The 26798-nt window shown below is 51.8% G+C and overlaps 1 protein-coding gene and 1 non-coding gene across 9 annotated transcripts; one reads left to right on the top strand and one right to left on the bottom strand.

Moving 5' to 3' along the window:
* Nucleotides 1–78: 78 nt before the first annotated feature.
* LOC124474552 (CLIP-associating protein 1-B-like) lies at nucleotides 79–26787 on the top strand. Of its 8 annotated transcripts, XM_047030808.1 has the most exons (40): nucleotides 79–162; nucleotides 754–1222; nucleotides 3546–3624; nucleotides 3782–3885; nucleotides 4002–4093; nucleotides 4210–4285; nucleotides 4763–4860; nucleotides 5135–5205; nucleotides 9929–10063; nucleotides 10176–10258; nucleotides 10474–10566; nucleotides 10726–10871; nucleotides 10970–11105; nucleotides 11340–11410; nucleotides 11564–11623; nucleotides 12124–12201; nucleotides 12350–12517; nucleotides 13079–13125; nucleotides 13307–13486; nucleotides 14822–14917; nucleotides 15041–15202; nucleotides 15448–15552; nucleotides 15846–15908; nucleotides 17395–17492; nucleotides 18199–18443; nucleotides 18702–18765; nucleotides 18933–18935; nucleotides 19081–19244; nucleotides 19405–19627; nucleotides 20538–20675; nucleotides 20848–20954; nucleotides 21313–21429; nucleotides 21968–22115; nucleotides 22222–22453; nucleotides 22567–22623; nucleotides 22837–23030; nucleotides 23217–23345; nucleotides 23476–23682; nucleotides 23896–24012; nucleotides 24218–26787. In XM_047030808.1, exons 2-40 carry the CDS (start codon nucleotides 1028–1030, stop codon nucleotides 24302–24304), a joined length of 4668 nt encoding a protein of 1555 aa, XP_046886764.1. In that variant the 5' UTR covers nucleotides 79–162; nucleotides 754–1027; the 3' UTR covers nucleotides 24305–26787. The 8 variants fall into 8 exon arrangements, with proteins under 8 accessions (XP_046886764.1, XP_046886755.1, XP_046886757.1 ...); XM_047030799.1 differs by lacking the exons at nucleotides 15448–15552; nucleotides 15846–15908; nucleotides 21313–21429 and adding exons at nucleotides 17745–17768; nucleotides 19749–19844; XM_047030800.1 differs by lacking the exons at nucleotides 79–162; nucleotides 15448–15552; nucleotides 15846–15908; nucleotides 21313–21429 and adding exons at nucleotides 305–388; nucleotides 17745–17768; nucleotides 19749–19844.
* On the bottom strand, nucleotides 3043–3171 carry LOC124475089. The gene has a single exon (XR_006956888.1). It is a non-coding gene; the product is annotated as a U4atac minor spliceosomal RNA (small nuclear RNA).
* Nucleotides 26788–26798: the final 11 nt, after the last annotated feature.

The following is a 26798-nucleotide window of genomic DNA, read 5'->3' as shown; positions in this document are numbered from 1 at the left end:
TGTATCCCCCGGTGCACGTGCACCGACGGCCTCACAAACTACCTAATCGAATGTGCCTGTGACTTGCTCTTGACTTTTCTTAACGAATCGGAAAAGCAGGCTAGCTTGTGCTAGCTGATCATCGCCTGTGGCTAAGACGAGCCTTGTGTTAGGGTGCATAAGGTAATCATCCACCAATTGCAAAACCAGATAAAGATAGGCGAAAAATAATTCCGATGTTCTGCCATTTCAATAGGTGTTCGCTGATTTGCTAACCATTCTGCTGCAGCGGAAGTTATGGCAGCTAGCTTCTAGCAAGCTAGTACAGTAGTACCAGCAATATCAATAACTAGGCACGCGAATCAAGTAGCACTTCTGTACGTAGCTGTGTAATGTTACATAATACTAGGTAATCTAACTTGGTGGCCGTCTAGCCTATAGTGTATATTAATTAATAACCAACCCGATGCTACTGACACGAGATGTACTACTATGCTAGCTAGCGAGCTATGTGTAACTGTTTAGAAAATCCTATTGATACATAGACATTAGCCTTTTAGCTAGTGCTAACGATGTGGCTAGGGTTCCACTACTAAAAGCTAACCTAGTTAGACGGACTGCTAACTATCATTTGAGAGTGGACACTAACCTTTACTGTAGTCAGTGTCAAGCTAACAAAAACGTGGGATTTAAACTGTTAGCTAACTAATGATACAACAACAGTTGAGTACTGTAGCGTTTAGTTAAATTGTGTCCCTTTTGTGTTCCCTTTAGGTTCACAGGATAGCTGTTCACTACTGGAGAATGAAGTTCTTTTCTTTTTTATGGTCCTCATCTTCAGTTTCTTTTTTATGGTCCTCATCCTCAGTTTATGTCCGCGGCTGGAATTTGCAGTCTGAAAATTGTGTGGAGTTGCCCTAAAAAACTCTGGGCAGCCCCTGCCTGGGGTCAACAAAGTGGCCTTAACTTAGTGCCTGGAAGTCGAAACAATAAAGGTTTTCTCTGTGTGCTGTCACCGTTGCCTTTGTGTTATCGTTGGTAAGGCGCTATGGAGCTGAACATGGAGTACTGCATGGAGCAGGTGATGCAAAAGGACTTGGGCCGGAGGCTACAGGTAGGCCAGGAGCTCATTGACTACATTCTTGACCCAGAGAAGTCAGAGGACTTGGAAGAGGACCAGACTATGCTTGACAAAACGGTGGATGGCGTGGCTACTGGATGGGTCAACTCTAGCAATTTCAAGGTGAGTAAAGGAAAATATTCCAAGGAATAATACTGGACACACCTCTTTTGTGTTTGTGTCTTTTAGCTGATAGTTAGTTAATTATTTTGATAAAGATGTGTAAATGATACTTGACAGTTGGCAATCAGTTTTTATGCCCAGTAGTAGCATGGATCTTTGAATGTACAGAGACTGAGGTGGTTTCTAAACCCTTAAGTTGGACCCCTGTGTGCACTCTGCTATATTGAGATACATGACCCTGACTCCCACCAGGGTATAACACATTATATATCTACACCAGGTTATATATCAAGTCAACTCACTGACTATTCTCCCTTTAAGCCCTTCACCCCCAGCTCACTAGTCTGTATTGTAACAGTTGAGTTGATGTAAAAACCATGGGATAAGCTTATAATAGACCTGAGGGTACAAACTGTTCTGGACTTTTGTGAAATCTTGTTAATGCATGTGCCACGCTACTACTGTGTAGATCCTTGCACTAATTGACCAATCATGGATGATGTATAGTATGCAAGTATGCTTATTATATTGTTGATAGGGGCTTGCCTTAGAGGTAGAAGCAGATGAGTTAAGGAATGAATATGTTCCAGCGGTAGCCTACTTAATGTGCATGCAGGTTACTGCAGGGGAAAAATATGCTTGATATACTGCCCCATGAAATCAAATTAGTTGAATACGATGTGATGTGGTATCTAAATCTTGCATACAGAAAAATAAATGCACAAGAGGGTGTGAGCTCCGAGGACACTGGTAATGACCGTGTATCACGGTTGTAGAAACCAACCAATCTTCACTACCCTTCATTTAACACCCAACAGCTCACCTCTCACAGCCAATCCGAGTGCTGCACTACCCGCTGCCCTGGAAACGTAGCCTTCTCCAATCAGAACGATTACTGTAAAATGTAATGGGGACAAACCTCCCATGACAATTAGTGGGGAGTTTTTTTTTTTTTGTATTAGTGTCAGTACCCCAGACAAGACACATTTATGTTCATCTCAACCTGCTATCTTACACACACACACGCACACACACACACACACACACACACACACACACACAAACACACACACACACACACACACACACACACACACACACACACACACACACACACACACACACACACACACACACACACACACACACACAATAAGCAGAAAGCCAGGATCAAATATGCTTATGATTCAAAGTACAGTTTGAAGCTTAGACTGGGGTGTCTGTGATGCTACAGACAATGTTAGGTAGGTAGCTGCCATCCCCAGCGGGTCCATTTCAAGTGTCAGTCATGACGAGGGGGGACCGAGGAGAGTGGAGGATAAGAGGACAGATCTGTTGTTGAGAGCTGTTGCTGCAGCCAGCCAGCCAAGGGCTTGGTGATGAGGCAGGTCCAGTGAAACACTGCAGGCCTGTGAGAGGAAATGGGGAGGGGGGGCACTGCAGTAGGCTCCCTTACCCCACCCCTCAGAGCTGTTGGCAGCCAACCAGGTCTGGGAGTATGTGTGTGTGTGATTTAGGCTACATTTGTGTTTTTGTGTGTCTAATAGTGAGAGGTGGGACGAACATGCAGGTTGCTTGCTGCAAAGTTGTAGTGAGTGTGAAACAACTGAATGTTGTCAATAACAGTAATTACGTGACTTGGCTGTCATTTATTTCTCTGTGATGAACCAACTTGACTGTCAGTATCCAGACATTCTGTAGCCATCAGAAGCCTTTACTGCATAATGCTTAGAATAAGACTCAGTAGTTGTATATTATCAAACCTGTAGGTGGCAGTGATGTTAATTTCCATTTACATGATTTTACCCATGTATTTAAGGGTTTCCAAAAATTGCACCATAGCCCAAATACGAGATTCAGGTGATGCGTATGTGTTGATATGGTGTTAGCATGGACACTCTCACTACACGTTCATTGAGTGTCCAATACCACCCCATGACAAGGAAAGTTGGATTTTCACCGGGACGAAACTTCTTATAAAATGACATAATGTTCCCAGTCATGGTTACAATTTATACATAATGTCACTTTCAGAACTTCTTCAGTTTACTTAATCTGGACACATTATTGATGTTTGAGCTCTTCAGTTTGTAAAAGCAATGTAATATGGAAGAAAAGACTGCTGTTTTCCCCATTACCCACAATCCTTTGCAAACACAATTCACAGTACTGCATTGGTACTGAATTGCTTTTGTAAATGATCCAGTTAAGTATCTATATATCTGTGTTTAGACAAATTCTGTAATGAAATGACTGGCCTATTTTTATGTTAACGTTGTAGCTGTACTCTGCTGATATTTAACTTTGATATTAACTTTTTTAGGTGGCTTTGCTGGGGATGGACTTGCTGGCTGCTTTCGTGACGAGACTACAGGACAGGTTTAGGACACACATTGGAACTGGTAAACTATTGATGTCTCAATGATATTAGCATACACATCAGTCAAACAGCCATCCGTTTAGAATATTTACTTATTCATGTATCACATACAGCTAACAGTTATTATTTGACCTATTGTAACTCTTATACATCTGACTTTTTCTAAATCTTTTTTTCAGTTTTGCCAAGCTTGATAGACCGGTTAGGTGATGCAAAGGACCAAGTTCGAGAACAGGACCAAGCTCTTCTCCTCAAGATCATGGATCAAGCTGCTAACCCACAAGTAATGACACCTCTAAACATTCCTGCTGCTTGCCAGCACTGGCCGACAGGCCTGATGAGCACCAACATGCAGCATGAACAGCAAGCTGACGTGTTTGTACCTTGTTATCCTTGCAGTATGTGTGGGACAAACTGCTGGTGGGATTCAAACACAAGAACAACCGAACCAGAGAAGGCGTGTGCCTCTGCCTTATCTCCACCTTAAATGTGTACGTCTACGACTCCAACACAAGCCCAACAATACTGTTGTGTGTGCTGCTTGTGTTTGCGTCACGTAATATTTTGTCATGATATATTTTTTTAATAACTAGGTTTTCTGTTTCAGTTATGGAGCGCAAGGCTTAACCCTCAGCAAAATTGTGCCCCACATATGTAATCTCCTGGGAGACCCCACTAGCCAGGTACAGTTCAGAACACAATGCCATATCGAGGTTCCCAAAATACATTTTTCACCGTTGTTTTCTGCTGCATTATTGGTGACGTAGAGCCCCCTGTTGGTCAGGGAGGAGCACTACAGCTTTTCACCCGAGTTATTTGTGTATTGTAAGTGCATCAGCAACAACTGATCATTTTAGGTTTGAATGTTTTCCTTGTGCCTATGACCTTTTAATGCTATAAGTTCTGTCATCAGTGGAACCACACATCCCCTGTTGAACAGGAAACTGTACCCATGGACCCTCCCTGCTCACAGATTACCGCCACTACTAAATAGAAGGCTAGCCTAAACTGAAGTCATTTCCAAGGCCAATAGTCTCACCCATCTGCTCCTAATGTAATCCCGTCCCCCTGCTTGTGCTGCCGTTACGGTCGTTGACCCATCGAGTGCCTTCCAGACGGACTCTTGAGAGAAGGTTTGTGTGCTGTTGGGTTTCCTGCAGGTGCGCGACGGGGCCATGACCTGCCTGGTGGAGATCTACAGGCACGTGGGGGAGAGGGTGAGGATGGACCTGGGGAAGAAGGGATTACCACAATCACGGTACGCACACGGAAGGAAACGTAGGCCCTCCACTGAGTTCTAGTGTGCTGTATGCAGTCAGCGACTTCCCTCTAGGTTTTGATATTAATGTTGGTATGTTAAGGCTGTTTGCGGGTGATCACTTATCCCATGACCCATTTATGATGTGTCCTGAGGCAGCCTCAGCCTCTGAAATGAAGAAGTCGTCTGTGTGAATTCAAGAGGATAGTGTGTTTGTTTTTTGTTTTTTTGTCAGGCCATGTCCTCTGAAAACATCCTATTTTTGTACTTTCAGGTTGAATGTCATTTTCAGTAAATTTGACGAAGTCCAAAGATCGGGGAACATGATCCTGTCTCCTGTGTCAGGTGAGGGCCGCTCCTGCATCCTCTAGCTAGCACACATGGACCTGGCAATATCCTGCTCACTGTGTGATCTTCTACCTGTGGAACAATGGAGGTGAACTCGAAGCCGAAACCAGACATTTGGGTTTCACAGACATGCATTTCACAAATATATTTGGATCATCTGACAACGGAAGCCTTTCTTGGCCTCACCTCTGCCCCTAATCGTCTTTGTTCGATACGTACAAATCGGTGTTCTCCCGTGGTCACGGAGGGGTGTGTTAGCGCTCCTTAACAAAGCGAGCGCTACCCGAGCCCTGTGCTTTGGGAGGACCCGCCCTGTCGCTTCCATTCTTTACACAAGACTGAAATCCCTCAGCAGACAGGTAGAGAACCCCTGCTCCTGGACGAACACTCACAAACATCCAGCACCGATCAGAGATACTCCACACTGGGCTTGCCCACCAGTATTAAGTATGCCCTCACAACTGGTAGTGCCCTCGGGGGCCAGCCCATGGAGGTGTGTCTGTGTGTGTGTGTGTTAGTCAGGGGTCCTAGTTGTCTCAGAGCTGCAGGCTTCTCCTGCACCAGGGCTGACTGAAAGGAGAGCTGGGTCTTTGTGTCTGGGCTGCAGCCGTATGGTTTACCTGGCCCTGGGCTGCTGGGGCTGCTGGAGCTGCTCCACACAGGGGCCTAATTGCAGCGATCATGTGGCTTCACTTTCATCACCAGAGGGAGCCTCTGGGGAGAAGGCCTGTAAACCACTTTCCATTTGGAACATGGCCGTGTCTGACTCCATTTGACACAATAAGGTGACAGTGTAATAGTGTATGTTATACATGGTGTGTGAGGGCACAGACCATTGAGTCTTGCTAAAATGGCTTTTCCATCCCAAAGGTTTTCCATTCACCACTAGGCTGTAAGAGCAGCTGTTTCCCCCTCGTTCTGCATCACAAAGGTTAATGAGTCGTACAGGCCAAGTTGCCCCTCCTTCCTCTCGACACACACACACACACTCAAGCACACGCACACAATATCACACACAGACACACTCCGTACACTGACAGTCTCATGAGTGTCACCTGTGCAGGCAAGTGGAAAAGGAGCAGAGATCAGAGTGGCTGTGAACTGCATGGGAAGAGAGAGAGAGAGGCAGGAGAAGACTGCAGTCGCTCTCTATTTTGGAGACGGGTGGCATTCTGTCATCCGTGCAGTCACAAGACCCAGAAGGGAGGGGGTGGAGAGGAGAGGAGGTAGAGTGCAGAACAACAGTGAGACCGCAAATCTGCCGTGTAGCCTCTCTCTCTTTCTCTCTCTCTCTCTCTCTCTCTCTGTCACTCTTGTCTCTCTGTCTCTGTGTGCGGGTGGATTCACCAGTCGTGCCATGACGACGGGAGAAGGTACGGCTCTCCCAAGGTTTCACACTGGCTGAATGACTGGAGCAACTGGGCCGCGGGGATACATAAACAGAGTTGAGCCAAGCTTCTACAGGTAAAGGAATGAGAGTGCAATTCTCAGGTGGAAAGAGCTGCATCACTGAATTACCGCAGGTCGTTTGCTGCCTCGTATGTTTGTTTACTTCTGTTGTAGGAGTTTGAATGGGCTCTAGAGAAATGTCTGCTTTATAGGGCTAGCTGTGAGAGAACCAGACAGAATAAGAGGCTGCTAATAGTTGGTATACTGCCGGGTACGCCTGAGGATACTGTTGTAGGAAGGAAGGAAGGAAGTTGTATTAGTCAGACTGGAAAGTCTTGTTTTTTACTGTCCTAGATATGTGACCTATTTAAAAATAGGAATGTTATTTTGGATATCAGACAACCAGCACCTGTGAAGGATGTTTCAGTTGGCTCGAAATCTTTCGATATGATCCTGTTGACCGTGCCTGAGAAGAGACCCCTGCTTAGTGACGCACTCCCTCTGAGTGAATGATGACAGGAGAGAGTGCCCTCTGCCAGAAGGGTCGAGTTGCAGACAGGGACAGTGTTGAATAATGGACATCAAGCTCCCTCCGTTGAGACTGGAGGAGGCTGCGGTTAGTGACGATGACCCTTAACTGGCTAACTGGCCCCCACGTCTCTCCCAGGGAATGAGTTGGCTGTCCTCTTCTGTTCCTGACTTAGCTCCCGTACCTGTATGCCTTCTAGACAGCCTCACTCCAAGATAACCAAGATAGACTTGTTGTTTTTCAATGACAGGAATGACGGGTCGTTTTGGGAGAGCCCCCGTCCCTGTGTGGCTCCGGTCTGGGGGAGGTGGTGGTGGGAGGGAAGGGGGGGTGTTCCACGGAGGAATTCTACCCCTGATTTGACTGTCAGGCAGTTCTTAGGGTCTTTTCATGGATCAATTGAAGAAGGACTGTTGAGTTGTGTTGTTGGGACTCCCAGGGCTCTTTGTAAACACAGGCTTGGTACCGGAAGGTTCACGGATGGTTTTGTGTTTGAATGAACTGCTGTTAAGTGTAAACAATCTCTTTTGTGTGGTTCAGATTCAAAAGATGAAATCTATTTCTATGGAAGTGAGTTCTAACACTCGCAGCTTTTGGAATCGAGAAGGAAGGCTGTCCATGCCAGATGTACGTGTTTATAGGGACAAAATCTAATCACACAGCTGAGTGGATCAGCCACATACCAGCAGACTGGCATGTTCCTCCCCTGACACTGAATCAGGGAACACAACCCAAACAGGCTTAAGACTGTGGAATGCATCGCCCCATTCAAGCCATTTCCTGAATTTGAGTTTGAGAGATCACCTGTCGAGGCTTAAGGCCCAGGGCCGCGGGGGCCCTGCCCGGGGGTCGGAAGGCCCCGGGGAGGCTAGTTTGAAGCAGGCTTGAAGAGAGATATCCTTTACAGCAATAATCTAGGTGCCAGGAGGAAGCTGTTGGTGTAAGGAATCAGAAACGATTGTTTCCTTACACACTGTTATGAAGGGTACTACTGCCATCCAGTGGATGGAAGTGTTCCACTTGTGATATCAACTATCTTACTGTGGTCAGGAAAACCCCCAAAGTTCCTTTTGACTGTGTGCAGAGCTTATTTACTGACCCAGTGTTTTAAGGCCTATCTTATCTGCCTTACTCATATCTAGCTGACGAATAGGCTAGGCTGAACAAGAGAAGGTTTCACATTCACACCAGTTATATTTGCCTCGTGCCAACAGCTGTGTTTACTATTCAAACCATGCCAGGCGACATGAGGCCAGTATTTACATGCTGGTAACTGGCGAAGGAGCAGGTTTCACTCCAGGCTGTCCCTGACTTCAGACAGAGCTGCACCACTTCCATTTTCTTCCAATCAGGACGTCCGGATCGCTGTCTGCTATGTCAGGCTCCACCCACACCCAGACAAGCAGCGTGGGGGGTCAGGGGATTGGTCCATCCCCTGTCTGGCCCATCCTCCCCTCTGCTGCTCCCCCCCCCCAGTGACGAGGGTAGGTGGAGTTGTCCAACCCCCCCTCCCCCTTCTGACGGACATAGAGTAGCAGTCATGGACACGATGCTGGATGTGTGTGTTTGTGCGTGTGATTGCATGAGAGCGAGAGTGAAGGCGATGGAGGACAGATAGAGATGTTTGTGTGTGTGTGTGTGTGTGGTTTGTAACTTGCTGAGCGTGCAGCCAAGAAGGAGCCTGGACACGTGCGCCGTCCTGACAATAAGGAGCGAGGTGTGTGTGTGTGTGTGTGGCTGTGCGGAGGGACTTGTGGAGAGGATGTGGAGACGGATGCCTCTGGAGGACTGAGTGTGTCGGCATGCTGAGGAAACTCGTCTGCAGGAGGATCTGTGCCTGTAAGCTCCGCTCTTTCTTCACCTGTAGTGTGTGTGTGTGTGTGTGTGTGTGGCAGTGAGACCTGAGGAGAGACGGATTACATAAATGATTGATGAGTTGCCGGGGGGGTTGCCGGGGTTGAAGCCGGCCGCCATGGGTCATCACCCAGCCTTCACTAATGAGGGAAAACTGGAATGGAAACCAAAGAGAGAACATGTTTTGCCAGTGAAGCCTAGAGGCGCTGTGTCTGAAACGGTTAACCCTGTCCCAGAGCCAGACCGTGTCGTAATCGGGTTAGCTGGCGCAAGCTGTGGAAGGTGACTGCAGCGTGTCACCTTGTGTTGATATTGACAACTGTACATTGAGTGGTGTACAGGGTGGCGAGATTGCACAGAGAAGGAAAACGCCCGGGAGATGGATAGCACATGACTGTTGTGTTCCTGGCGTGCTTTCCTGGTGTGTGTATGTGTCTGTATGTGTGTGTGTGTGTGTATGTGTGTGTGTGTGTGGGGGGGCTGTATATGTGGTGGTGGTGGTGGTATCTGTTGAATAATTCATGTCAATTGATTGCTGGCATGGCGTATTCCTGTGCTGTGAGACTTCCTTGCTTCCTGGCTGGAGTCACTTGCATGAGGACAGGTCCTCGGTCCCAGGAGAGAGGAGGAGAGGAAAACTAGAGGGAGAGAGGAGAGCATAGCCTGCCTGCGGAAACTAGCAGCGCACACCACACCATGCCCTTCAGGATGAACTCTGACCAACAAACCTTTAACCCCCTATCCCCACCCAAGAGAAGCTCCACTGTGATTGGCTGCCAAACCAGGCCCACCACAGCTACTTTTGCTCGGACTGGCTCGTCGGACGTTCATGCAGCGGAGTGCTCTGTAGTGTAGGAGGAGGTTGGCTCACGTTGGAGAATGCTGGGCTGGTGGAGATAAATCAGCCTCATTGTGTCTCTCCCTGCTTGTCTCTCTCTCTCCCCCCAGATAAGAATTTTGAGGATGATGACTCGGTGGACGGTGGGCGGTCCTCTTCTTCTAAGGGCGCCTCCTCGGGAAAGAAGACCGTGACCATGGGCTCCTTCAAACGCCCAAGCTCCGCCTCCAGCACCAAGTCCACAGGTAGGATTGGCCGGAGCTCCTGTCAGTCAAGTCAGCTTTTCTGTCAAAAAAGTTGACTCTGGAGTAGCTCACGAGTTTGAGATGTTTCTATCTGGGCTTCTCCTCTCCTCAGGGAGGGATGGGACTGGGGCCGTGGCCGGGGCTGTGGATGAGGAGGACTTTGTCCGTGCCTTTGAAGATGTGCCCACCATGCAGGTAGGACAGGCACACATCAGGGCCTGAAGTAACAAGCAGTCATACTGGATTATAGAAGGTGATGGAAAGGGACACTGCTCATCTACATGACCTCTGTCTCTCTGTCGGTCTCTGTCTCTCTCTCTGTGTCTCTCTGTCTCTCTGTCTCTCTCTCTGTGTCTTTCTGTCTCTCTCTCTGTCTCTCTCTCTGTCTCTCTCTCTCTCTCTGTGCTCAGCTCTACTCCAACAGGGAGATGGAGGATGCCATGGCCAAGGTCCGTGAGGTGCTGTCCGACGACAAGCGAGACTGGGAGCACCGCGTCGTGGCGGTAAGGCTGTTCCCTCCATCACACGGGCAACACAACACACCCGCATCCGAACCGAACGCATCGACCGGTCCCAGCGGGGAGATTCAGCCGACTGACGTCTCTCCCCCGTTGTGTGTCTCTCCCGGTGTGTATCCCTACGTGGTGTGTCCCTCCCCCCAGCTTAAGAAGGTCCGCTCGCTCGTCCTGGCCGGCGCGGCCGACTTTGACGGCTTCCCCCAGCAGCTGCGGCTCTCCGAGGCGGCGTTCAAGCTGTCGGCCAAAGACCTGCGCTCCCAGGTGGTGAGGGAGGCCTGCATCACCATCGGGTAAGGCCGCACCCCGCGTCACGTGACCAGCGCACCCCTTAGCGAGGCTCCGTGTGTTCATGACGACCCGTCTCCCCCGTCTGCCCCCGTCCTCCCAGACACCTGTCCACCGTCCTGGGGAACCGCTTCGACCACGGGGCCGAGTCCATCATGCCCGCCCTCCTCAACCTGGTGCCCAACAGTGCCAAAGTCATGGCCACCTCCGGCATGGCCGTCATCCGCATCATCATCAGGGTGAGTGGGCTGTGGAGAATCTTCAGCCCTTCTCTCAACTCCAAGTCCTTTGGAGGTTAAGGTCGATGGGTGCTTCCAAACCCTTTATTGTTTATTATTAGACCTGCTTTGTTAGGCGTTAGTTAGGTCAGAGACATCAGTGAAGCGAGGACACGGCATCATGGGATTTGTAGTTTTCCTGTGCGTCTCCGAGTGTCCCCGAGGTTGAGTGACGGCGTCTGTTTCCCCCGGCAGCACACACACTACCCCCGCCTCATCCCCATCATGACCAGCAACTGCACGTCTAAGTCTGTGCCTGTGAGAAGGTGAGCACCCCACACACACACACACGCGCGCACACACGCACACACACACATCGTGTGTTGTCACAGTCAGAATAGTCTCCCCTCAGTTTCACCAGCAGTAAGACCAGATGTCAGTGTGCTGGGTATCCTAACGTAGCTGCTGTGTGTCTGCAGGCGCTGCTATGAGTTTCTGGACCTCCTGCTGCAAGAGTGGCCCATGAACTCTTTGGAGAGGTACCCCCCCCCCACCACACACACACACACACACACACGCACACACGAGAGAGGAGCCAGCACACAGGACGTGCGGCTCCTCTCCCGCTCCTGCCAGCCCTCTCTCCGGCCACGGGCAGCGTCCTGTGAGTCCACTCTCAGGTAACGTGGGGCACCTTAGTCGAGGGGGGGGGGGGGCCTCAGCAGTGGCCTCAGCAGTTTCTATGGCGATGACCCGAGGAGATCTCTGCCGGCACATTGTGTTCCCTCCCTCCCTCTCCCCCTCTCCCCTTCCCCCTCGACAGAGAGGCTCTTCACTGAAACCAGATCTGCACTCACCCCCCCCCCTTTCAGAGACCAAGGGACTTCTCCCTTTCTCATTGATTCCGGGTTTTTCCGCTGTGTCGGTGCACTGTGTGTGTGTGTGTGTGTGTGTGTGTGTGTGTGTGTGTGTGTGTGTGTGTGTGTGTGGGGGGGATGCTCTGACCGACAGTGTGAAGCTGATGGCTCTGCTCTCACAGGCATGTGGCCGTGCTCATGGAGACCTTGAAGAAGGGGATCCACGATGCAGACTCTGAGGCCAGATCAGTCGCCAGGAAGTACGTTGGTGCCTAACCTCCCCCCCCCCTCAAAAAATGGATCCCTATGACATCATATCTTATGATATCATATTGGAATCTGATATTGTCTGTAACCAAATCGTTAGCCGTGCACCTGCCCTCCATGACCTTGCACGCCGCTCTTCAGGTGCTACTGGGGCTTCCATGGCCACTTCCACAAGGAGGCGGAGCAGCTGTTCCAGGCCCTGGAGTCGTCCTATCAGAAAGCTCTGCAGTCCCACCTGAAGTGTGCCGACAGCATCATGTCCCTCCCCGCCTCCGACCGCTCCTCCTCCAGCTCCCAGGAGAGCCTCAAGTAAACAAACAACAACCCTTTGAATGCTCTCTCTCTCTCTCGCTCTCTCGCTCTCTCGCTCTCTCGCTCTCTCTCGCTCTTTCTCTCTTTCTGTCTCTCTCTCTCGCTCTCTATCTCTCGCTCTCTCTCGCTCTCTCTCTCTCGCTCTCTCTCTCGCTGTGTCTCCATCTAGGCCTCGTCTTCTCTCTCTCCTCCATCTTTAACCCCGTCTGTCTCTGTGTCACTGATCTCAGCAGTAGTATTGGAGCTGCATTGATCCCAGACTCGTTGGCTGATGTGTGGTGTTAGTTTCCATCCCCTGGGGCAGGAGGCCAGCCAGCAGGGTAGTCCTCAGGCTGTCCCTCCTCAGGCTGTCCCTCCTCAGGCTGTCCCTCCTCAGGCTGTCCCTCCTCAGGCTGTCCCTCCTCAGGCTGTCCCTCCTCAGGCTGTCCCTCCTCAGGCTGTCCCAGTCCTTCCTGAGGGTCCACCCCTGCCCACCCTGCTGTGGGCTGTGTACCATGTAACCTGAGCCCTAACACAGTGATGTGTCTGTCTGCTAACGGCTCGCTCCTGTCTCCACAGCCGGCCCCAGTCGACCAAGGGCACCGTGGGGAACAGCATGAGCAGGCGTAAGGACCCTCCACCTCCACACGTGTGTGTTCCAGCTGCGCACTACCACGGCTTTTTGTGTGAGTCAAGCCGCAACAATCTCGTCCTTTCTCTCTCTCCCTCCCTCTCCTCTCTCCCTCCCTCTCCTCTCTCTGTCTCTGCCTCTGTCTCTGTCTCTTCCTCTCCCTCTCCTCCCTCCAGCTAAAGCGGCCCCTGGCAGAGTGCCTGCCTCCACGCCCGGCTCTCTGCAGCGTTCCCGTAGCGACGTGGACGTCAACGCCGCCGCCAGCGCCAACGCCAAGACCAGGATGTCGGCCGTGCCCCCGGCCGGGCCCTTCAGCTCGGCCTCCGCTCTGCCCCCCGGCTCGTACGCCTCTCTAGGTGAGACTGACACCCCACACACACACACATACACACACACACACACACACACACACATAACTCCACCCCCCCCACAGTCAGGGGGAATTGATTTGTGACTGGGCATGATTTGTCTATAAACTGACTTGACACAGGATAATGATCTGATTTCCAGGGAGGATATCCACTGGGTAGCGCTTGTGTTGTCAAGCTGTGGTCCAGCCTCCCCCTCTGTTCTCCACTAACACTGACACACACACACACACACACAGACCATCCAAGCTAATCAGTTGTGCTAATATCTCCCTGTTGTGTCTCCTCTGGCCTCCCCTGACCCTTAGACAGCACTCCTGGTTATGTGGAGGGTAAGATGTGTGTTGGATGAGCTCGGGCCTCCATGTCTCGGTGGTGTGTCTGCACACACACACACACACAAACACACACACACACACACACACACAGTGTACTGTTTGATGGTCATGTGTGGACTTGCATGGAGTGTGTCTGCATGTTGTACTGTGCCCCTGTCCCCGAAGAGACTGGATTTACTCATTAAATACGTACGGATAATCAAATCAGATCAGATTTGTGTGGCCCTTTTTGCAAGCAATGTCACAGAGGGCTTCACCCACGCCCATAGAACTGCCCCTCAACCAACCTCAACCCTCAAGGAAGACAAGGAAAGACTCAGAGAGAAAATGGATGAAACCTTGGGAGGAGCCATTCAGTGAGGGATCCCTTCCTCCTATTATACCTACAGTATATACATCTACCTTATCTAATATGGGAAGTTTCCCCCTAGACTAGGCTGTCCACTATTATTGATGAAACCAGCGATGGCGTGGAACTGGGCCTGGACTGCTTCAGCAGGATCATGACTGAGTCCTGCAGCCAGAGAGCAGAAACATTGATCTGGTCTCCAAATAGACTGACTGACAGGCTCGACAGGACCCCCCCCCCATGTCCCACGTCTCCAGGCCACTGCAGTCACGCTGTCGAAAGGTTGCCCCTCACTCGGTGAAACCACGGTTCAATGAACGTATTCTGACCCGTGGATCTGATCTGACCACAGCCTATACCCTCGTTCGACATTCTGATCGAACGCAGATCGGAAACTTTGTGCTGAAACGGTTTCTGTTGAATGAACTGTGACGTGTGTGGCGTGAGTCTTCCTGTTGTGGGGCTCGTTCTATTGCTGTTGTCAAGTCGGACTGGGGCAGGTTTGGGGGCATGAATACTGTCCACCTGAAAGACCCTGCTGTTTTTGTGGGTCTACATGTAAACACAGTCTTACACACACTATTGTGGATGTACCCATGTTAACTGAATTCATGTCCCCCTCCCCCTCCCTCCCAGGTCGGGTGCGGACCAGGAGACAGAGCTCTGGGACCAGTCCCTCGGTAACAGACAGCAGGGGGCGGAGCCGTGGCAAAGTGGTGTCCCAGTCTCAACGTGAGTGGCTACCCTTGAGGGTCTCCTTTCATCATCATCATGCCCCCCCGTCCACATACAACCCAGCTTTACCTGAATCTGACATCACTCCTGTGTGTGTGTGTGTGTGTGTGTGTGTCACAGCGGGCAGTCGCTCCGGCTCCCCTGGCAGACTGCTAAGCCACACGTACGGCCGGATCCCTCGCCCCACCGCCCCCGCCACGGCCCCGCCACCGGACAGGCGGCCCAAGGTGCCCCGCAGCCAGGGCTGCAGCCGGGAGACCAGCCCCAGCAGATCAGGCCCAGGTAGGAAGCACACACACCCCCCCACGCACCAGGCCCTCTCTGCTGCCTCTCCTCTCCTCCCACTGTCCTGTCTGTCAGCGTGGCCCTTACTAACTCTCTCTGTGCTCAGCTACGAGTGTGTATGTGTGCTAGCTAAAAGCTCTTCCTCCGACCTCCACTCTGCGCCCCTCCCTCCCTCCCTTCGTCCCTCCCGCCCTCCCTCCCTCCCTTCGTCCCTCCCTCCCTCCCTCCTTACCACACGCTAGCGCGGAGCCGCATCCCCCGGCCCAGCATGAGTCAGGGCTGCAGCCGCGACACCAGTCGTGAGAGCAGCAGAGACACCAGCCCCGCGCGGGGCTTCTCTCCCCTGGGTGAGTACCAGGCTCTCCTCCCTCCTCCAGGCCCCCAGGGGGGGCTACAGCCCCTGACCTGCCTCTGCCACCTAGAGCCTGGGAACACTGCAGCACTTTCTTCTGCATGCCGTTTTTTATTTTACCAGTTGCATTTGTTCTTTGCTATGTATCCTATTCTATTGGACTCTATTCTATCGTATTCCATTCAATTGTATTCTTACTAATCAAACCAGTGATATGAATCCTGTATGTACGTGTGAAAGGTCATAGGACTTAGCCACGTTTCTAACCCGGGCATCCCCCACTTCTAGCATCCAGACGCCACTCTCGCTCCACCAGCGCCCTCTCTTCCACAGAGCCTCTGAGCCAGTCAGGTGACCTGCATGTCCCCGGAGCAGGGGCGCTCTGTCACCCCCGGGGGGGGCGATGCGAGAGCAGCAGCTCCCTCCACTCATCACAAGGGGCGGGGCCGCCTCGCAGACCTCCCAGGCTGGATAGGAGTGGGCTTGGGAGAGGAGGGCTGTTAGCTGGGAGGGATGTGGGCTTGGGAGAGGAGGGCTGTTAGCTGGGAGGGATGTGGGCTTGGGAGAGGAGGGCTGTTAGCTGGGAGGGATGTGGGCTTGGGAGAGGAGGGCTGTTAGCTGGGAGGGATGTGGGCTTGGGAGAGGAGGGCTGTTAGCTGGGAGGGATGTGGGCTTGGGAGAGGAGGGCTGTTAGCTGGGAGGGATGTGGGCTTGGGAGAGGAGGGCTGTTAGCTGGGAGGGATGTGGGCTTGGAGAGGAGGGCTGTTAGCTGGGAGGGATGTGGGCTTGGGAGAGGAGGGCTGTTAGCTGGGAGGGATGTGGGCTTGGGAGAGGAGGGCTGTTAGCTGGGAGGGATGTGGGCTTGGGAGAGGAGGGCTGTTAGCTGGGAGGGATGTGGGCTTGGGAGAGGAGGGCTGTTAGCTGGGAGGGATGTGGGCTTGGGAGAGGAGGGCTGTTAGCTGGGAGGGATGTGGGCTTGGGAGAGGAGGGCTGTTAGCTGGGAGGGATGTGGGCTTGGGAGAGGAGGGCTGTTAGCTGGGAGGGATGTGGGCTTGGGAGAGGAGGGCTGTTAGCTGGGAGGGATGTGGGCTTGGGAGAGGAGGGCTGTTAGCTGGGAGGGATGTGGGCTTGGGAGAGGAGGGCTGTTAGCTGGGAGGGATGTGGGCTTGGAGAGGAGGGCTGTTAGCTGGGAGGGATGTGGGCTTGGGAGAGGAGGGCTGTTAGCTGGGAGGGATGTGGGCTTGGGAGAGGAGGGCTGTTAGCTGGGAGGGATGTGGGCTTGGAGAGGAGGGCTGTTAGCTGGGAGGGATGTGGGCTTGGAGAGGAGGGCTGTTAGCTGGGAGGGATGTGGGCTTGGAGAGGAGGGCTGTTAGCTGGGAGGGATGTGGGCTTGGGAGAGGCCTGTGAGGTCTGCAGAGATTCAGCACCTTCTGAATCTCTTTCGTGAATTCTGAACGTATTTCACCCATTATTCCATCCATGGTTGTTTAGATGTTTATTTGCATAGTACAGTGTTATTTTTGGGGCATGTAATAGTTTATTTGTGATGTTGGCGGTGGTTTGCGTTTTTCGTGAAAGTGGCTTTTTAAGGTTTGTTATTTTCATTTGTTTGTGCTGTGTTCAGTCATGCTTGTAGCAACTAGATACACATTTCTCTTGAGTTGCTGGTGACGATTCATCCTTATGTTTAGGCAATTGGTGTATTATTTCCGTATCTCTGTTTCAGTCGGCCTCCCTCTCATGAACCATGAGTCCCCCGTGCACGGCTCTATCCTAGCTTGTGTCTCCTGGTGCTCTCAGAGGCTAACCCCCCCTCCCTCCTGTGTCCCTCCCCCAGACCGCCTGTCCCACCAGGCCCGCATCTCGGCCTCCGTCAACGCCATGAGGATCCTCAACACGGGGACAGAGGTGGAGGCAGCGGTAGCTGACGCCCTGGTAAGGACACATCTGAGGGGTGGGGGTTACGGTGTAACCTGGCAACCCATCCAGCCTTTCTCCAACCACGTATCATTTTTCTGTGGAAACAGGCAGTGAATCTGCTCATTTAAGCTAAATTTGATACAGAAACGTTCAAAACGACCCCAACAGAATCCTGTCCTTACACAGTAAAAGGCTGTGTTTGCATATTTGACTGCAGCTTGTTTGACATGTCTCTACCCTTCCCTCCCTGACTGTCGTAAACATCAGCTGTTGGGAGACTCCAGGAACAAGGTAGATATTGATTGACCTTGTGTGTGAGAAATTGTACTTTCTCTTAACCAAAGATTTGATGCGGCATGTGTAATCCATTCAATTTTTCAATGATCCACGATCAATCCAGTACTACAGTGTAATGACTTTGGTCGTGGATGGATCCCTGCTCATCTAATAACCCTGTTCAACCTTAGAATATCTGATAGACAAACACACCCATGCACCGTAGTGTGTACCACCTGACAGCTCACAGCAACAATACACCCATCCAGTAGGGGGCAGACCATCAGCATGGCTGTCTCTGTCCCCTGGTGCGTAGCTGCATGGTAGCCTGTGGCGCGGGGCCGGTGGGCCTCCTGTCCTCAGTGACCCTCCTGTCCTCAGTGACCCTCCTGTCCTCAGTGACCCTCCTGTCCTCAGTGACCCTCCTGTCCCTCCGTCTCCCCAGCGCCGTCCCGTCCGCCGGCGCTTCGAGTCCCCGGGCATCTACTCGGACGACGACGCCAACAGCGACGCCAGCAGCGCCTGCTCCGAGCGTTCCTACAGCTCGCGCAACGGCGGCCTGCCCCACTACATGCGTCAGACGGAGGACGTGGCCGAGGTGCTCAACCACTGCGCCAGCTCCAACTGGTCTGAGAGGAAGGAGGGTCTGCTGGGCCTGCAGAACCTGCTGAAGAGCCAGAGGATCCTCAGGTGAGCCCCGGAGAACGCTCCAGGAGAACGCCAGAGTCGGAACCCGGAGCGGGCCGATACCAACGCATTCATGCACACGACATGCTGACTTGTTACTGTTCCCTGTGTTTCGGTGTGCAGCCGTTCCTTCAAAGCTTTTAGAGTTTTTTTAAAGCATTTTTTGGGGGGTTCCCAGAGCCGAAACGGTGTTTGATTCCTCCTGATCGTGTTCTGTGTCGATCGATAAAGCTTGGTTGTCTGATGTGTGCTTTCTCCCAGCCGCGTGGAGCTGAAGAGGTTGTGTGAGATCTTCACCAGGATGTTCGCAGACCCACACAGCAAGGTAATACCTCCCCCCACCCCCCAACCTGACATCACTTCCTGTACCAGCCTGCATGCTTGAAACATTGGGAAGTGTGTTCTGAAACTAAACTACATTTACCATACTAACAGACTGTTGTTTTGTTTGTTCCATTGCATGGCCTTCTGTGCGGTGGACTATAACACCAGAGAGTAAGTGTTCTGTCGCCTTCCGAGTAACACATCCAAATGTTCTAGAAGGGTTCACTTGGGGACACTTCACGTCCCACTGTGTCTTGTATCAGGAAGCCATGCTGCTGTCTGACTGCTGACTGTGTGTGCGGGGGTCTGCTCTCAGGTGTTCAGCATGTTCCTGGAGACCCTGGTGGACTTCATCACCTTACACAGAGACGACCTCCAGGACTGGCTGTTCGTCCTGCTCACCCAGCTGCTGAAGAAGATGGGGGCCGACCTGCTGGGCTCTGTCCAGGCCAAGGTCCAGAAAGCACTGGATGTCACCAGGTCTGAGCTCATGCTAACGCTAATGCAGTTATTGACACCTCTCAAGGCCCATTTTGGGGGGTTTTACAACAGATCTGCCCTTTTAATTTCCCCTTCCCCCTTCTCTCACTTACTCTCTCTTTCTTCCTTTCTTTCGCTCTCGCTCCCTTCTCTCTTCCAGGGACTCGTTCCCCTTCGACCAGCAGTTCAACATCCTGATGCGCTTCATCGTGGACCAGACCCAGACCCCCAACCTGAAGGTGAAGGTGGCCATTCTGAGGTACATCGAGTCACTCGCCCGCCAGATGGAGCCCACGGACTTCGTCAACTCCAGCGAGACGCGCCTGGCCGTGTCGCGCGTCATCACCTGGACGACGGAGCCCAAGAGCTCCGACGTCAGGAAGGTGGGTGTGGCCCGGCCAGCATCTCCTGAAGCACACTTAGCTTCTCTCTCTCTCTTAGCTTCTTTTCGTTTGTTGTCGACATTTTCCGCCATTTCTTTAACTGTACGTGTGGTGCATTCAGGCCCTGCATAGCTGGGCAGGGGAGGAGTTTTCAGGCAGGCCCAGCACCATAGCCTCTCTGCCCGGGGAGGGCAACCTGGAGGAGAGGTGTAAGCAGGTAGAACCACCCCCCCCCACCACCCCCTCCAACGACCATGAAACCTAACCCTCGCCTCTGGTCCCCGAAGCACGGCCTGTTCGCAACCTCTCCCACATAGATGCTCGCTCGATCTATCTCTCTCTGTCTTTCTCTCTGTGTGGCGCTATTTCAATCGATATGTTTCTATTTCCCAGTCATTCTCTCTCTCTCGCTCTCTCTCTGTCCAGCCTGTCTTGCCACATTCAGACTAGGTCATGCTTTCTCCAGGGGTAGGGCTGTAACCAGGGAAGGTTAACCAGGGGGAGGGAGTGGGGACTGGTGTGGCTGTGAATATGCAAGTCTAAAAGACGGACCGCTGCACTTAACGGTTAACGGGCTCTGCTCCTGCTTGTCTGTCCTCGTAGATCTTGGCTTTTTTTTTACAGGTTTGACTCGAGGTGCATGAGGTTAGCCTAACGCCAGGAACGATGCAATACTGGCCTTAGGTTTAGGGTGCTGAACTGACGATGTCAAACTAACTGAATGCAAATCTTAACAAAGTATCTCTCCCCTGTGGGATGTCTGCATTGTACATTGTATTTGTAAATGGGAATCGGGTCTCTGAGTGTTCACCGTGGGCTCTTTAAGTCTCACTCACAGTGGACTGGAATATGTGTGTGTGTGTGTGCGTGCGCCTATCTGTGGCTGTGTGTGTGTGTGTGCTGTTGCCAGGCAGCCCAGGTGGTGCTGATCTCCCTGTTTGAGCTGAACACCCCAGAGTTCACCATGCTGCTGGGGGCGCTGCCCAAGACCTTCCAGGACGGAGCCACCAAGCTGCTCCACAGTCACCTGAGGAACTCCAGCGCCACGGTAACCACCCAAAACACCCCTAGGACCACTCTGTTTGTTCAGATGATAGTAACATAGTTACATATCTAGCCATCCATTTCATCTATTGTATCTGTGTACTGTACTGTGTCTGTAAGTTGTATCTACTGGAACTGTCTGTTGACGTGTGTGTTGTTTGTGTTCCTGGTGGCAGGGGTCTCCATGCTCCATGGTGGGGCGCACCCCTCCCCGGCACCCCAGTAGCCGCAGCAGCCCCCTCACCTCGCCCACCAACTGCTCCCATGGAGGGCTGTCCCCCAGGTAGGCCCCCCGAACCCCAGTCCTGGTGCCCTGGTCCCTTGGTGCCCTGGTGAAGTAGCGCATGGCTGACAGACACACTGCCCTCCACCAGACAGCAGCTCACTCTCCAAAATAATGTCATTTCTTGCTGCAGTTTTTTGATTTATACCTAACTTCCGCTTCTGACTAATAACTGACTAACAGTGGCTCTGACATGGAGTCGGATTTCTTTATTTTCTACACTACTTTTTTCCTTTCTTCTATTCCTCCTCCTCTCACATCTCTCTTTTTCTCCCTTGAAACTTTCTGCTGCCCCCCCCCTCCTCTGCCTCCCCTCTGCCCCCCCCCCCCCTCACCCCCCCTTGCCCCGTGCCTTCAGTCGTCTGTGGGGTTGGAGTGCCGACGGGCTCTCCAAGTACCCCCCTCCCTTCCCCCCTCCTCTCTCCAACCCCGCTGCCCCCTCCCTCAAGACCCTCCGGCGTGCTTACTCACCCAGGTAACGCTCCTCTGCAGCAGGAGGGGAGGGGGGGATGGTCACAGTATGGGGGGGGGGGGGGGGGGGCACTGATATAAGCACCTTCATCTGGGGAAACACAATCTTCATATTAGGCTTTTTGCTGATCTAAGAAAACAGAAAAACTGTGAGCAGGTTTCCCTCCTCCCCCTCAACTCGACCTCTGTGCTGTCCTCGCCCAGCCGTGAGCATGCCCCTCCCACCCACCTTTCTGTTTGGTTTGTCTACCCGCTCTGGTCAACGACACACGTGGATCCTGCAGAGGATCTGTGTAGTGTTGGATCCCCTGACCACTCAAACGTCCCGACTCACCCATCCTCCGTGCGTCTCGTGCCTGAACACCATTATGCGTCGCGTTCACACCAGTCCAGTATCACCTCTGAGATTCACCCCAGGGGGCGAACCAAGCTCCGGGCGTGTCGTGTGGTCTGTGTCCGGCGGTGCTGTGGCGTGAAGCTTGAGGCCTGAGGCGTGTGTGTTAACCCTGTCGTCTCCCGCCCGGGGCTCTCCCCCGGGGCAGCATGCTGGAGTACGACACGGAGAACCTCAACTCGGAGGAGATCTACAGCTCGCTGCGCGGCGTCACCGAGGCCATCCAGAGCTTCAGCTTCCGCAGCCAGGAGGACCTCATCGAGCCCATGAGGCGCCACGGCAAGAGAGAGGACGTGGTGAGTACCCCTCAGCCCCCCCCCACCCTCCACCCTCACCCCAGTGCCCAATCCCCTGACCACCTCAAGCGTCCAGTACTTGAAGCGACCTCTCCTCCTTCTCCAGACGGGGTCGGGGGCGGAGGCCGAGCCCCGGGTGGGCGTGGACGTGGTGGAGGGCGGCCGCATGGCGCTGGACAACAAGACGTCCCTGCTGAACACGCCCTCCCCCAGGTCCTTCTGCGGCCCGCGCGGCCGCGACTACAACCCCTACAACTACAGCGACAGCATCAGCGCCTACGACAAGGCCAGCCTGAGGGAGACGGTGTACGAGGACGACGTGGACACGCTGCGGGACGGTGAGAAAGCATGGGGGGTGTGGGGGTGTGTGAGGGGGGGAGGATTTGGGGCTCAGAGGTCAAAAAGCTCCTGGGATTTTTCTTTTCTCATGCTCCTCTACTGCCCCCTGCAGGGCGTCACCAGGACTGTGGTGAAAACAAGATTATGCACCCCAAGAGCTTCCCTCCTGGTAAAGGCATGCTCTGCTAAAACTTGTATTGTATATACTATATTGATCCCGTTATCAAGTATTTAGGGGAAAAGGCAAGCGCAGGCTATGTAAACATCTCAAATAAACGACCACTCCCAACAAACGCTGCCGCTGCACTTGCCACGATACCGCCGTCTCCTGCCGTCTCCGGCGTACTGACACATGCCTCCTGTCTCCTGCCTCTGGCTGCAGCTGGGTCTGCGGAGCAGCTGGAGCTGGTGGGGGAGCTGCTGAAGGAGCTGTCGGTGGCCAGCGAGCTTCCAGAGGAGCGTCGGGGGGCGCTGGTGGAGCTGCTGAAGGTGGCCAGGGACGACAGCCCCGCTGTGTGGGAGGAGCACTTCAAGACCATGCTGCTGCTGCTGCTGGAGACGCTGGGGGACAAGGACGTGAGCGTGACGACACACACACACACACCCACTGTGGACGCGTGTACACACCAAGTTGTGTTTTGGAGGGGGATTGGGATTAGAGTCGATATTTATTTAGTACAGATTGTCATCTTGTGTAACCTGTGTGTGTGGCAGTCTGTGATGGTTTCCTTCTCTTCCTCCCCCTGCTCTTCCTCTCCTCAGCACACTATCCGGGCGCTGGCCCTGCGCGTCCTGAAGGAGATCCTGAGGAACCAGCCGGCCCGATTCAAGAACTACGCCGAGCTCACCATCATGAAGACCCTGGAGGCCCACAAGGACTCCCACAAGGAGGTGAGCGCAGAGACGGCAGGCCGGCTGCCGGTGAACCATCCAGGCTGAGGGGGGTGGCTAGACCTGGAACTTGGGATGGAAAGGAGGCTCTCGTGTGGATCAACACCTCCCTCCTCCCCTCCTCCTGCAGGTGGTGCGCGCGGCGGAGGAGGCCGCCTCCACCCTGGCCGGCTCCATCCACCCAGAGCAGTGCATCAAGGTGCTGTGCCCCATCGTCCAGACGGCCGACTACCCCATCAACCTGGCCGCCATCAAGATGCAGACCAAGGTGATCGAGCGCATCGCCAAGGAGTCCCTGCCCACCCTGCTGCCCGACGTCATCCCCGGGCTGCTGCAGGTACGACCCAGACAGGACCTGGCGTTAAGGGGGGGGTGGGGGGAATCTGGAGGGACCTCATGATAGCTGCTCATTTGTGGGCCGTGGGGGGTCATAGTTGATCCCTCAATACAGAACGATGCCTGGGAGAGTTTGAAGGTACGTTTTGCTCCCTCTAGCCTTTGGGAGTGTTTCAGATAGTGTTGTACTGTAACTGTGTGTGTGTGTGTGTAGGGCTATGACAACACAGAGAGCAGCGTGCGCAAGGCCAGTGTCTTCTGCCTGGTGGCCATCTACTCTGTGATTGGTGAGGAGCTGAAGCCCTTCCTGGCCCAGCTGACGGGGAGCAAGGTACAGCAGCCGGCCGGCCAGCCTGAGTGGCCTGGCTCTCTGGCTCTCTGCTCCACTCACTTCACACTCACACTGGCCATACAGGCCAGAGTGTACATAGGGATGTGGAAACAGGGGGTTGACTGACCCCCTGAAGTCTCTGCAGTGTGTGGAGGTTGGGAGTGTCTGTGCTGTAGTAACCAGCCTGTCTGTCCCTCCCTGCCAGATGAAGCTGCTCAACCTGTACATCAAGAGAGCCCAGACCTCCACCAGCAACAGCAGCAGCTCCTCTGACATCTCCTCCCACAGCTAACCCACTCGCCCCCCCCACCCCCACCAGGGGTCTGGACCCACCCGTCCACACACACTGCTTGGACGGAGACACACACATACATGCGCATCTAAATACACACACGCGCTCTGTTTTGATGGAAAGACGATGGGGTGTGTGCCTCTCTCTCTCGCTCTCTCTCTCTCGCTCTCTCTCTGTCTCTCTCTCTCTCTGTCTCTCTCTCTCTCTCTGTCTCTCTCTCTGTCTCTCTCTCTATCTCTCCACACCTCCTCAGATAGACTCCCGACTCATGAAGGCCGCATTCCTCTTCGGGGAAACCCTCGCCTCTCGCAATCAGTATTGATTTTATGATTATTATATTTTTTCTTGTTTAGTGTATGTTTATGTATTTTATAGGCGCCTATATATATAAATATATATATACATATATTTATATATATACACACACACGTGTACACTTTTTAATTCCACGTTTTAGATTTGAAATTTGACACTTTACACCTTATATAGTATAATGAATGTAAAAAAGAGCTTTGGATGACGGTAAAGTTTTCCCAGGAGATTGGGATGTCAAACGGAGTGTTGCTCTGTACACTACTGCCTCATTGTATCCTGTGGAATGGATAGAGGGTTTTGAACCAAGTTGTGGGCATTGGGAATTGTAATGCATTTTTCACAGTAATATAGTATTGCGCCGCCTTACGCAGTTGTACATGGAGATGTTTCGATACGTTTGTTAAGTGGTCTTTGTGAAGAGGTGGAAATGCTCTGTAAACAATCTTTTAAACATCCCTTTGCATTGGTGGCAAATTATCATTTGGCTGGCCAGTGATTACTTTAACAAGAGTTAAACACTTATAAGACTGTATAGATTATAGACAGAAATTCCCTTAAACTTAATGGTTTGGGCCCAATAATGAATGAAGCCCATCGTATGGTTTCTTCAATGGATCACAGTGCCACCTCTAGTTAGTAGAGGAAGGGTTGGTGGGAGAGTTCTGCTTGGACATCCACAAGCTGGAACAAGTGAGTCAAGACTACTGAGGTGTTTAGTACTCTTGTAATCATTTCCTAAATTGAATGTAAATCGCTCATTAGAGTTTTTGAACTTTCAAAATGTGAAGTAGTTTGTTGGAATGCAAAGTTCTTTTTTGCAAGAAAACTAACAGGCAATACTTATTTGTCTATTGGGCAATACCTATTATCAGAATTTGACAATAACGGGACAGCATTGTCAACATTTGGAGTGCCAGAAAATGGAAAAGGCAAAATTGAAGACAGGTAGTTGAGTCTTTTGAGCCTTCGAAGAGCAATAAGTACTCACAAAAATCCAACTTGGATTGACTGGTCATGTCAAAGCACTGTAAATTCCATCCTCATTGGAGATGCTCTCAGCTGATCGATGTATCGACATTTAAAGTGCACCTATAAAATGTTACTGCTGCTTAAAGAAATAATATTCACAGCGCTAAACATTGGCAATGTCAGTACTGTATCCATTCTGAATGTTCCAGGTACAGTTTTGTGAATGGGGAAGAGCAGCGTGTTACTGAAGACTATCAAGCCTTACTCCGTCTCTGAAAACAATTGACTGTTACATGTCCTGTTACAGTTAACATTGTCTTGATTTTTGTCCTCAAATGTGAGAACCCAATCTGATGAGCGACGGACAGAATGTCGCGTACACTGGGGTCTTACGACATTGCCCAACAGTATTCCTTTGTTAGACCTTTGCGTGTCGCAAAAAAACGAAAATCCGAAAGTATTTTGTACAGCATGTAACTTTGAATCATCGCCTCACAACTTTATGAACTGGTCAGCAATCCTTGTTCTTTGCATGGACGGGAACGTGCAAGTCACTACAAGATCAGTTCTTACATTCCCCGTGCTGACCCTAGGTAGAAGATGTTGCTGCCTGTGTGAATCTAGTCTGCTCGTACAATGTATATCCAACACACAGGAGATGAACGTCAACGCAAGCAAGCTAACTCCCCCACCAGACCAAAGTTGTATGCGGTAGCCTCTTTCTGCAGTGTCAGTCACATTGGCTAAGGTTGAAAACCACGTTATCCTCAAGTCATGTGTCTTATCTGTGTGTATCTGTGTGTGCCTTTTTTTATTTCTACAACACACCGGCCTACTATAATAGATACTAACAGTTTGTGCTATTTGAATTGGAAGTCTTTTTTTCCTTATTTCGACATACTACATTTCACAGAAAAAAAAGTGCTAGGTTGAAGACTAATGCTTGTGTAAATAAGCTATAACCGATGATGTAATGGCAATATTTTCCATTGGTGTGTTGGCTCTTATATACTGTACTGTACCTTGTAAACCACTTACAATGCATGCCTTTGTTTAGCCTCACTTTTCACCCCATACTATATTTATATTATGTTGTGTTTTCTGTGTATTAAGACAACTGTACATATGTTCATGTTTTGCTCACTTTCTCCTGTGATAGAATTTGCAAAAACTTGAAATAAAACTTGAAATAAAACCTACCTCAGACTTA

Source organism: Hypomesus transpacificus, chromosome 12, assembly GCF_021917145.1.
Source record: "Hypomesus transpacificus isolate Combined female chromosome 12, fHypTra1, whole genome shotgun sequence".
NCBI classification, from domain to species: domain Eukaryota; kingdom Metazoa; phylum Chordata; class Actinopteri; order Osmeriformes; family Osmeridae; genus Hypomesus; species Hypomesus transpacificus.
This window is presented reverse-complemented; position numbering and strand designations above follow the sequence as displayed.